The sequence below is a fragment of the Nanorana parkeri genome, unplaced genomic scaffold (genome assembly GCF_000935625.1).
Source record: "Nanorana parkeri isolate BGI_ZX_2015 unplaced genomic scaffold, ASM93562v1 scaffold51, whole genome shotgun sequence".
NCBI lineage: Eukaryota > Metazoa > Chordata > Amphibia > Anura > Dicroglossidae > Nanorana > Nanorana parkeri.
In genome coordinates, this window is record NW_017306319.1 from 1481311 (window position 1) to 1493829 (window position 12519).

Sequence of the window (12519 nt, forward strand, 5' to 3'; positions counted from 1 at the left end):
CCCCCCCATTCAGGTAAATAACCTTCCCAGCCATCAAACTTTTTTAATTTGCGCTCTTATGCAGACATCTGAATGTTCAGGCTCCACCAGGATTACTTATAAATAATGTATACTTCCTGCCCTAACACACTGTCCAATGGGAGACAGTGTATGAGGTCGGACAGTTAGCAACTTTCAAACTTAAGCTGACCGCTAACTGTTCTAGCATGGCACCCTTCATATTATTATCCTGACAGACTATATTTAAACTCCTTATCCCTATTCCCACTACCTAAAGCTGGCCTATGGCTGCATGCAACAAACTCATCAGAATGCAATCACCTGCAATCACTTGCTCTTTTGACTGTGATATTCAGGAAATACTGGTCCACAAATTTACTTCTGAAGAACAGAATTTTGGCCAGGTGTAGTCCAAACTGTGACTCCTACTTCTCTAACTCTAGTGATGTTCATTAAAACATCCTTAGGGACAAGTGCGTGGGGGGACAGCAGGAGTCACATGAGTGCCACAATGCTTTCACACTGCACCTGTAAATGGTGCTCTAGCTAAAAGACCACCACTACTGTACTCATAGAGCCAATGGTTAATGAAGATCAAATTCTTCAACAGAGAACACCAAAAATGACAGCTATAGCTGACTGTTTTGTGACATTCTTACAGAACATGCAGAAAGCATCAACATAGCAGCACAACTAAAACAATAAAAAATGGAAAAGCGCACTACATAGAGTAACCACTTCTAGAGATGTGGGCACCAAATGGTTAAAAGACAGTGTGCAAGCTCTATGGGCAACAGGGTGAGGAACCCTGTATGAAGCAACAATAAGCAGATGTATTGAGAGTGCTACTACTGTTTAAAAATTCACTCACGTTTTAGATGTCACTACGTCTCAGGGAGAAATCCTCTGTAATCGCTGTGCATAACGTAGTATTAGCCAGGGTACAGGGTGAGATGAAAGTGGGGTGGGTAGGTAAATGCCTAGATAGACCAAGGTTGACAATGCAGTCCAGTGTTGGGAGCTGTGCGAACTCAGCTCGCCAGGCTGAGCCGCAACGGCAGTGTGAGGTGTGCACTGAATGGATGTCAGCGGATCGGGTTGCTCTGGAGACCGCAAACTAGTGCTGAAATACCGCGGTGATGTGGAGTCAAAGGGTGCTCAGAGCCTTCTCTGTAGGTAGTGCTCTGTGTGTTCGGTAGCTACGCGTTTCGAGGCCACTGCCTCTTTGTCAAGCTTGGATATGACATGGGAGGTGTCAATCGTATCCCACCTCGTATCCAGCTCTCAATACATCTGCTTAACATAGCAGCAGAAGTCACCCAGAAGCCACAGTGTGAAATCTGTAACATAGTAACTAGAAAATGAAAAGTATAACATACACGTGAACTAGGTTTAATTATTTTCTGGCAGAGACCCACAAGCAAAAGCTGCCTAGGGCCTACTAAGAAAAATCTGACCCAAAACACACCTCTACACTGGCCTCTCACATTACTGAAAGGTTAATGTGTAGTGGATTTATTATGAAATATGTTTGATGCTGCATTAAGGATATATCTTACTTACATTGCCTAAATTATTGCTAGAAGGTAGAGCATTGCATGCATGCTACATCCCTAAAAACACACAACTCAAGACAACATCAAACTTTAAACCATGCATTTGAAACTCAAATCACAGGCTGTACATCACCTGACTTGCCTACAAGAGACAAAACATGGTGACAACTTATCTCCGTGATATGCTGTAACAGTGAAGAAAAAGGCAAATGAGACAATTAAATATGTATGAATGTCTGTAAGTCATGGTTATTTTTTCCCACTTATACTCTCTTCAAGCACAGCATTTACAGCAATGCAGAGAAACGTGGAAAAAAAGGGGACGGTAACTGCAGTGTCCTCATTTGTTATGTTTTGAATAGTCGCAGTAACTTCAAGCTTATATTTTGTGAATTTGATATATCGATCTTCTAAAATATTGATGTGATTATTGAAAATAAATCTAATGCACAGAGTTTAAAAAAATCCAATCCATACTTTAGGGCTAGTTCACACCAAGCATGTTCCAGAAGCAGGGCAGAGCAGTTACAGACCTGCTCAAAACTGCGTCCAATGTATTCCAATGGTATTTTGGGCTCTAGTTCACACCACTGCGTTCAGTTCCAGAGCATGTAAAAAAAAACTGCAGCAAGCCCGATTTTTTGCATTTGCAGTGGAACGGAACGCTGGCAAAGTTTTGCCACGCGTCCGATCGCACTGCCATTGAATTCAATGCACCGCCACGCCCCCTCCCGCCCAGAACGCGGGGAGAAGTTTCTTAGTGATCGCGGTACGTTCCAGTAGCTACCGCTCTGGAACGCACACGCTTTAGTTGTGAACAAGGCCTTTTACCTGCTCTGAAACGCATGCAAACATGCATGCAAACGCCCTGGAATGCACTGAAAGCCCATTTTAAACTAAATAAAAATATTTTTTTTTTTACCAAAAACGGCCTTGAACGCATCAAAAACGATGCACAAAACGCAGTATAACACACTACTCTGTGTGTGCAGAAACTCATGCAGCTCTGGTCTGCATTTGGTGTGAACAAGCCCTTAAAGATGCTATTAGTTCATGGATAACTTGTTTATGTTCAGTAGTGCAAGAAACTGGGAGTGAAAAACTCAAGGATCCTGGACAGTTTATACCCTTTTCTCCCTTACGTTTTGAGTAATTACTGATTTTAGTTCATATGATGTCATCAGCTTCTTCATTTAGAATCCCTCTGCCCGGGAGAGCCAGGGGGAGGATCTGCAGATGCAGAGCACGTCACATCCGACGTGTTTCCGATGTGGCAAGCTGAAGTACATTTCCCATAATACCATGGGAAATCACTGACATGCTGGGCCAATCAAAGGTCATGCCCGAGTGCTGCAATGTTTGTACCGCCCACAGACTGAAGTGCCACTGCTCCCTTTAATAACCTACATGAAGGAGGTTATGCAACCAGAAGCCATTTCTCCACTGGCAGAAAACAGACACCCAGCCGCATAAACCAGAACACCCATGAAGATGGAATAAGGAGCATGTTGAAGGCCGAAAAAAGATTGAAAAAACAAAAATCCATAGTTTTTAGACAAGGTACCTTTATAATAATAATCTAATCCTCCAGTCTGGAGATTAGCTTTAATTAATAAAAACAGAAAACTGAAATTAACTGGTTTTGCACACAAGTATTGTATATATGTAGATATAGAAAAGAAGGGGATACATATCTTTTAGGAATCCTGTAAATTGACCCTACAACAATCAAGTGTTTTTTTTGGTTTTTTTTTTTTTTTAAATATCAAATGCCAAGTGCATTTATCCCTTAATGGCCCCAGTGGAAGGGGGTAGCCCCAACAACCACATTTTCTTGGCTCCTTCATGATGATGTCTTTGTCCTTTGGTGGGAAAATTAGGAGTAGGGGGTTAAACATGTCTCTCCTTGCTAGGTTCTTTGCTTGGCAAATGCATTGTTTTTTAAATGTTGCATTGTGTTTGGTTACATTTTGTACCCTTCCATACCAGTGTGGTCTGTTGAGGTAGTGTTAATATGCATGTGGTAATGCACCTTTATGTCCTGCATTAACTTCCATTGCATTAAAGCAGTGCATTTATTTGAATGAGCTCTCTAACACACAATGGACTAAAAATTGTTTCTGCAGCTTTTTGGCTAGCGAAGTTCCCCAAACCACAAGGTTGTCAGTCACCATGATTTGCAATGCACTGCAAAACACATGCATTGCGGTGACTTTCATAATGAATGGCACCATAGCACACCAACACAATTTGACAAGCATTATCTTTTAGATTGTAAGCCCTCAGGGGCAGGCCCCTCCTTACCATCTTGTCTTGAATTGTATTGTGATTGTAATGTCTTCCTTATATTGTAAAGCGCTGCGCAAACTGTTGGCTCTATATAAATCCTGTATAATAATGATAATTACAGAGTATTGCATTAACCTCACAATGTAGGGGTATGACTGGACCCTTACTGACTGCAATCATATGTTTCAGATTTATTTAAAAACAACTACTGGTTTTCAATTCTCTTTCTACCAATACAATAGATAAGTGATTGTTTTAAAACAATATATAAAAATATAAATATATTATTGTGTTCTCATCCCCCAACCTTGCTTAAATATTATGCATTATGAGGTAAGATTTATAATAATAATAATAATAACAAAAAATAAAAACGTACCTTTAAAAATTCCAGAAAGGCTGGTTTAGTAGCGCAGGATTTCCTGAGAACTCCGACAGCTGTGCTAAAATTATTCACATATTCACTATATGCATCAAGTACCATGGATTTAGAAAACTAGAAAGCAAACAAAGAAACAACAACAACATGTGATGTTTATGTAGTAGATTTAGTGAAACACATTCTCATTATTAGTCAATGCATTCTGTTAGAAAAGGAAGCATTTTGTGAGTACCGCCAACACTTTCAGGGTTATTCACATACGGGTGAAGAGTTTGGAGAAAGCAGAAGTGAACAGTCTAGGCCAAGATAGCTGATTTGGAAAAATTCTCCAATTCATTTCACTTTTCAGTTCAGCTATGTTGTCCTAGATTGCTCACTTCACCTGCCTTCTCTAAACTCCTCACCCTTTTGTGAATAACCCTCTCAATATAAATTGGTATGATTGGCAACGTATACGTAAAGAAAAATGGGCACACTAGAGCACAAAATATCCATAAACAGCATGTTCAGGTTCTGTACTAGACTAGTATTGTCCGAATGGCCTAATGGATGTGAAATGCTGGTGTCTTACATACTGCATACTGGTACATAAACTTCTCACCGGGAGCCTTCTTAATTAAATGTTCTCTATGTAAAATATGCTCTACATCATTAAACACAATGATTGCGAAAACAATCTATTTTTTTACTACACATAACTAATGCATACCAAGAGGTACCTATAAATCAAATGTGAGCAGACATTTTTTTACTTATAATGTAGGTTTACCCATGTTCTTTGGACATGTTGCTGAATTACAAGTCCAAGAAGCAATTGGCATTACGGCATTTGCATCTGTTCCAGTACAGTACACACTCTGGGACGATAACAGAGTAAATGCGCATTTAAAATGTTGGACACTGTAACCGTGTATTTCTAATCTAATGGTTTGCAGTTAAGATTTGGAAGCTCTGTACTTTTCTGCAGAGTGTTAAATAATATATTTGCTCCTGATATAATGGGCAAGAATTAGACAAGAGAATTTTGGAGCTATTCTCTGCTCACAAAAATACATGCCAAACTGGTTTATAGCAAGGTAGCTCATTAAGTGGCATATTTTGGATTACACCACAAACAGCTTGTAACAGCTAAACTGTCCAACCTAAACAATGAATTCAATTTATACCCTATCAAGAAAACCCTGGCACCACATGCCCGGCTGGCAAAGCTAAAGAAGATTGTACATTCACAGTGTAAGGAGTGTGGTCAGATTTAGTACAATACAACTAAAACTAACATCACCGGGGCCTAAAGTCAGATCTGAAAGCAGTTTGCTCTTATTGCCAGATTAGCTAACCTATATTGTTATAGTCGATATCTGCAGAACACAGCAAAGGATAAAAAAATATATATGGGAGACATTTACAGATGTACAACTGAACATTTGGCAAAAATATTTGAAATCACATCAGATATGGATGTGAATCTGATATATATATAACATAGAAAGCAAAATCTGACATCAGATATGTCTCTGGCTAATAATATACAGTATGTATATACATACTTACAAAATAGGTAGATTAGTTAAAAAAAATAAACACACATTCATTGCATTGTAAAAGCATTCACCCCATTTTATATTTAGAGTTTTTTAAAATATTTTATTGCATTACAACCTAAAATTAGAATGGATATTTGAGGGCTTTGTAGCAAGCCTACCACGTTATAGGTGCAAAATAATTGTATTGTAACAATAATTAAGATATTTAAAAAAAAACTAAAAAAAAACTCTTAAGTGTGCATAATTATTCACCTCACAAAAGTCAATACTTACAATAACAATACAGTACCAAAAGCCAAAACTGCTCCAGCACCTTCAATTTAGATGGGTTGCATTAGTATACAACAATCTTCAAGTCATGCAACAGATTCTCAATTGGATTGAGGTCTTGGCTTTGACTAGGCCATTCCAAGACATTTATACTGTATATGTTACCCTTTAAACCACACCAGTGTTTAGCAATCTGTTTAGTGTCATTGCTCTACTGGAAGGTAAACTTCTGTCCGAATGTGAAATCTGTGGCAGACAAACAGGTTTGCTTTAAGAATTTTCCTGTATTTAGTGTCATCCATTTTTCCTTCAGCCCCTGCCAATGAAAAGCTTTCCAAAAGCATGATACGGCTGCCCCCGGCCATGCTTCACTGTGGAGATGATGTTCTCAGGATGATGGCAAATGTTTGGTTTGCGCCAAATAAAGTGTTTGCCATTATTGCTAATAAGCTCAATTTTAGTCTCATCTGACCAGTGAACCTTCTTCTATGTATTGGGGGTCTACCACATGCTGTTTGATGAACTCCAAATGAGTATTCTTATTGTTTTCTTTCTTGGCAATGGCTTTTTTCCTTACCATTCTACCATAAAACTCCACTCTGTGGAGTGTACAGCTTAAAGTGGTCCTATGGACAGTTAGTCCCATCTCTGTGGATTTTTGCAGCTCTAATGTTATCATTTGGGGGTTTTGTTGCATCTCTGAATAATGTTGTTCTTGCTCGGTCTGTGAGTTCTTCTCGTCAGGTTTGTAGTGGTGCCATATTCCTTTAATTTTGTTATAATGGAATAATTGGTACCTTTGTTTCTGATCTGTATGAAGAGTGGTCTTTATGTTGATTGCTTAGTGGTGTTGCAAACAGGTGTATTTCTCATGTGACAGATCTTGTGACAATGACAGCACCCAGGTCAACCTTTATTAACTAATTATAGGACTTCTGAAGTTAATTGGTCGGCCCACATTTTATTTGTGGGTTTCATAGCAAAGGGGTGAATACTTGTGCAAACTGATTTCTGAATTATTATTTTTTTAAATCATTGTTTGTGTAAAAAAATTATTTTACATCTACAAAATGGTAGGCGTGTTATGTACATCACATAGTAGTAGAAACTAGGGATGCACCGATACTAGTATTGGTGCAGATGCCGAGTATTTGGGTGACTACTCGCTCCGATACCTAGCCCAATACTTAAGCTTCCGGTATCAGGAAGCCGGGCAGCAAGTAATTACATGCTGCCAGTCTTCCTGATTAGCCCTCCATTCTCCCTCGTCACAAGAGAGCATGGAGTCAGCTTTCCGGGCCAATCAGGAAGTTGGACGCTGCGTAATGATGCCCGGCTTCCTGATTGGCCAGAAAGACAATCAAGATGCCGGGTTGCGAGCCTTTACACGACGCCCGGCTTCCTTAATCGGACTTCCTTAAATCGGTATTCTGTATCGGCGAGTAGCGGAAAAAAATATCAGTACTCGTAACCGGAAAACCGGTATCGGTGCTTCCCTAGTAGAAACACCCCAAAAATCACATTTCATTGATTCAGGTTGTAATGCAATTAAACAGGAAAAACACCAAGGTGTGAATACTTTCGCGAGGCACTGTAAATACACAAAACAGCTTCAAAGGTCAAGGGCAATTTTTCAATCCTTTTTTGGAAGGTTGTAATAAAACTTAACTGTACTTAGTGGGGCTTTGAACTATTCTCAAACGATAAACACAAGTTAATTGAGGGAATGACATGAAAATCTACTTGCGTGTTGTGCTCCAGACATTATCATGAATTTCTTAATTGGGGAGGTCGTGGAATGCATTTGACTTTACCTTAGTGTTTATGAAACTATTCCTGAATTTGTTTATCAGTGGGGGCATTTAGGCCCATCGTTCAAAAAAATAAAATAAAATATGAGGGAGGAATGTTTGCACCATATAGTGTACCTGTCCTACTATTATCAATCACCCACCATGTTGAAGAACTATCAATATGCATTGGGGATTCAAGATATCTTTTGGCTTTCTTCATAACATGAATCCATCTGGATGTAGCAAATGGGGTAAAATTTGACACAATTATAAAAAGATTTCCCAAAAGTAACTATACTGCCCCTACCAAACAACTGAAGTCTTTCTTTCTCCATTAATTAATCCCCACACAGTTACTACCTTTTTAATCACTTGCCCCTCTATTTTAAATTGTAAGCGCTCACAAGCAGGGCCCTCCTAACCATCTTGGGTTTAATTGTATTTGTCAGGTACCTGCCAGCGGAAGATGCCGAGTCCCTCTGCAGGGACGCAGACATAGAGGGCGTCCACCGGCACGTCCCGGCCGCGATGTAACTGCACTATATCCCTATATATTGTAAAATGCTTCCCAAACTGCTGGCTCTATATACATCTTTTATTATGACATTAATACAATGTATGTTCCTATCTGTGAGCTTTGACTTGCAACCACTCTTTTACCAATGTGTTTTGCCTACATCATCTTTATTTTTCAGGCTGTTTTGACATATTTAATAATTTTTATTAATGTCATGTAAATTGAAAACTGGCTAAGTGATATCTTTGGAGCTCTGTTCATTTCATTCTCATTTTGCAATGAAAACTCAAATATCAGAGTGATAACCAGTGTTAATTAAGACAACTAAAATGTTTCATCATAGTTTTCATCATCTGCATGTTTTCACTGGTGAAAACTAAATAAAAACTAAATTAATAGGACTAAAACTATGACAAAAATTCAACTCTCTTTAATGAATAGATTGCTATCTGGCAACCTAATATGACTCACAGTTGTCTCTGTAATTGTTTCAAGTATAAACTCAGTTTTTATGTAGGTTTAAAGGTGTATCTGAAAAAGTGACAATTTATATTTGTAGTGCTATACTCAGACCCATATCTAGTTTTCTATGCAACATATACATACATACTATATGACCAAACTTTATGGACACCTAACTATCACACCTATATGAGATTGCTGGATTCCACATTCAAAAACCATGGGTATTAATATGGAGTTTGCTGCTCCTTTGTTGCTATAACAGCATCCACTCTTCTGGGAAGGCTTTTCCCAAGAATCTGGAGTTTGCAGGAATTTAGCCAAATGAGCATTTGTAAGGTCAGTAATGATGTCGGACAAGAAGACCTAATAGTAAATAAAAGTAATTCACCGGCACACACTTCAAGGGTTTTTAAAGTATTGATATGTTTATTCAATACCCAATGTCACATACTGTCATACGGTGCTAACGTTTCGGGTCCGCACAGGGATCCTTCATCAGAGCGACAGTGACACCACAGTATGTGACATTGGGTATTGAATAAACATATCAATACTTTAAAAACCCTTCAAGTGTGTGCCTGTGAATTAATTTTATTTACGATTAGTGTTTTGCACGGCGCCATCCGTGTGGTCACCTGGGCACCACATATACCTTGTGGTTTTGAGACCGTGGCAGTGCGAATGGGATTTGGACTTTGTTGTGAGGACAAGAAGACCTAACACACTTCTAAACCAGCATTCCAGTTTTTCCAAAAGGAGTTTCTCAACACCAATCTAGTCAAACCTTGTGTTTATAGCCCTGGCTTTCTGCACAAGGGCAAATAGAAGTGTACAACTGTCTAAAATGTCTTTGCATGCTCTAGCATGGACAGTACCCTTCAATGTAAAACACCTGAACTCAATCATTTGGAGGGGTGTCCACATATTTGTGGCCATACAGGTAGGTGTGATGGTCAGGGGTCCACACTCATTTAACTATATAGTGTAAAACACACACATGAGATATATATATATATATATTACACACAGTATATATATTTTATACAGCGGGTTATTCGTGCATAACGAGCCATGCAATTATCCATTAAAAAAAAGAACATTGAATATAAATAATTTTCATTTTGCAGTTTCTCTTACTGATGCTACAAAGACATCTCCAATCATTTCTGTTGAATCCCACTCAGACACCCGGCTGGCAAGAGCAATCTGAAAGAGCGAGTGGCACTGTAGAATTTCCTTTATACGATAAAAGACTATTTTCAGCTTTCTCTCGCTTAATAGCTTTGGCTCCATGTCACACAGCGGCTTCTCATATTGCTGCATCAGGAGAAAAAGAGTTCAGATCTATATTTGTTTTATTCCATAAACTGCAAGAATGTAAAAATGAAAGTTTGAAGCTACAAAAGTATTTCTGTGGCACTATATTTACTTTTTAATTTACTTGCACAAAGGATAATAACTTAAGTTTCTTGTCCTCTATAAACCTTTCGATATGTAGCTATGTTCTGTAAAATACAAGCACCCTGATGTTCTGCTGATTGTAAAAAATGATTACAAGCAATAAAAGGAATGGGATTCTTTAGGGATACAGTAAACAGAGGTGACATCTGCACTGAAAACACCTTGACAAAAATTACATTAACTAAACATCTGTTAACATAACAAAAGGGTAGCTAGAGAACATCTGCATCAGAGGTACATTATGAAGAAGAGGAAATCCCAGTGTTTCGACTTCACTTGTCACAAGCTGTTTCCTGTACTGGAAATATATCCTGTGGGCACATTTTTCCCACTTCTATTATTTAGAAACCTTGGTTTCAGCAATGCTTTAGCGTGATAACGCAGGATGTGCTTATTAGTTTTTGGGCATTCAGGGTGATGTGGTTGGTCTCTGTGAACCCACATGGCTGAAATATAATTTTGGAGAAATACTATCTTGGCAAATTATCACTGAATAGTTTACAATATAGTTAAGCCAAATGCTATTCAGAAGCAAAGTGTTAGCTTTGGTTCAAAACAGCCCATGAACTGAAGAAGGGAACATGAAACCAGTTCATTTGCCTAATAAAAATGGAATGGATCTTACTTGTAATATATTACAAAGGGGTCAAACTGTAGCAGCTGTGTTTGGAAAGCAGCAACTAATGTAACAATAAACGTAAATAGTATTTAACAGCATAAAGGCAACAATTCCTTATTTCCCATAGTATCTCCATACAGCTAAGATAATAAGAGATAAGTTACCAGGAAAAGTATATCCGCAAATCCTATTATTTTTTTATCGCTAAAGTTGTAGACAGTGTATTCCTGCAGGAGTTTTATTGCATTCGGTTAAGTATACAGCATGACACCCACACAAAGTTGTGTCAGTCTGTGGAATTTCTATAGAAGTATATTATGAATCTGTATAGTACCTCAAGAATTCTCTTCAAAGAGTCCACATAGTTCTTCTCACTTTCCACTATTGAACCAAGAATGTACCTTCTTACAACCTAAAAACAGAATACCATAGTTATCAGCATAGCTGAATTATTGTTTGCTCCTGCTAGCAAATAGATTTGCAGTACACATAACTCTTCAAAAGTCTTGCGGAAAAGAATACATCATACACACCCACACATGCACAAACACAGCACAATATTAATTCCAGGAATGTCTACAATATAACAAGGGGACAACTTTAGTGATGTAATATTAATCATCGTATTATTTATTAGGCCTTAGGCCATATATAGCAAAAGAAAGGTGATGTTAACGCTCAGAATGTGCTCTGTTTAATCCGTTCGCTGTTGGGCCATTTCTTCCCCCATTTGTACACACACGCTAGAAATATTCAATTTTGGGCTGAAGAATACTTATAATCTCCAAAACAATAATGGGAAATGTACTCAAACTAAAACTAGAGCGGACAGAATCTGGAGTAGCAGTGCACAGTAACCAATCAGCTTCTATCGTCAGCTAGTTCAGTTAACCCCTTTATGACCGAGGCCTTTTTCCCCCATTTTTTTGTTTACATGTTATAATCCATACATTTTAGGCCTGAAAATTACTTAACACCCACAAACATTATATATTTTCTGAAAGCTAAGACCCTATAGAATAAAATGGTCGCATTTGCAAATTAAGTTGCACGATATAAGCGCAACTTATTATCAAACCCAAAAATTTAGTGAAAAATGCACGTAAATGCCCCAAAACACAATAAAATATCCATTTATTTTAATAAAATATAAACGAGTAAATAGATACCCAACATGCCTAAGTAAAAAATTGCGTGCATCCGTGAAACTGCGACGAAATTCAGTACCCCAAAAAGTCCATAGACAACGCTTCAAAAGCCCCCACAGTTCATGCGTGTAAATATTAGCCCTAGAATTATTGCTCTCACTCTGGCGGGGGCGGACATTCGCGTCTTCACTGGGGCAGGCATTTGCCTCTTTCAGAAAATATTTTCATTATTTTTACATTTATTTAAGGTGATACTGGGGGTCCAAAAGACACCTAGTATCACCTTTACATGTGAAATAAGCTATTGAAGTGCAAATTGCACTTTAATAGCTTATTACTGGGCTTTAGGACCCCAGCAATGACAGCTATGGGGGCCGGAACTGATGTAATCTGCATCACTCCCAGTCCCATAGTACGGGGAGGAGATCATTGAACGGACGTTAGCCGCTCTCCTCCCCAGCTCCCCCCCCCCCCC

At 38.5% G+C, this 12519-nt stretch overlaps 1 protein-coding gene across 1 annotated transcript in view; it reads right to left on the reverse strand.

Moving 5' to 3' along the window:
- The window catches only part of ARHGEF10 (Rho guanine nucleotide exchange factor 10), a 143890-nt gene that overhangs the window by 64657 nt on the left and 66714 nt on the right, over positions 1-12519 (reverse strand). The window contains exons 12-14 of the mRNA XM_018575060.1: positions 11231-11308; positions 9954-10133; positions 4225-4341 (exon numbers count right to left, since the gene is read on the reverse strand). Of these exons, the coding sequence (XP_018430562.1) occupies positions 4225-4341; positions 9954-10133; positions 11231-11308 (375 nt within the window). The remainder of the gene's footprint in view (positions 1-4224; positions 4342-9953; positions 10134-11230; positions 11309-12519) is intronic.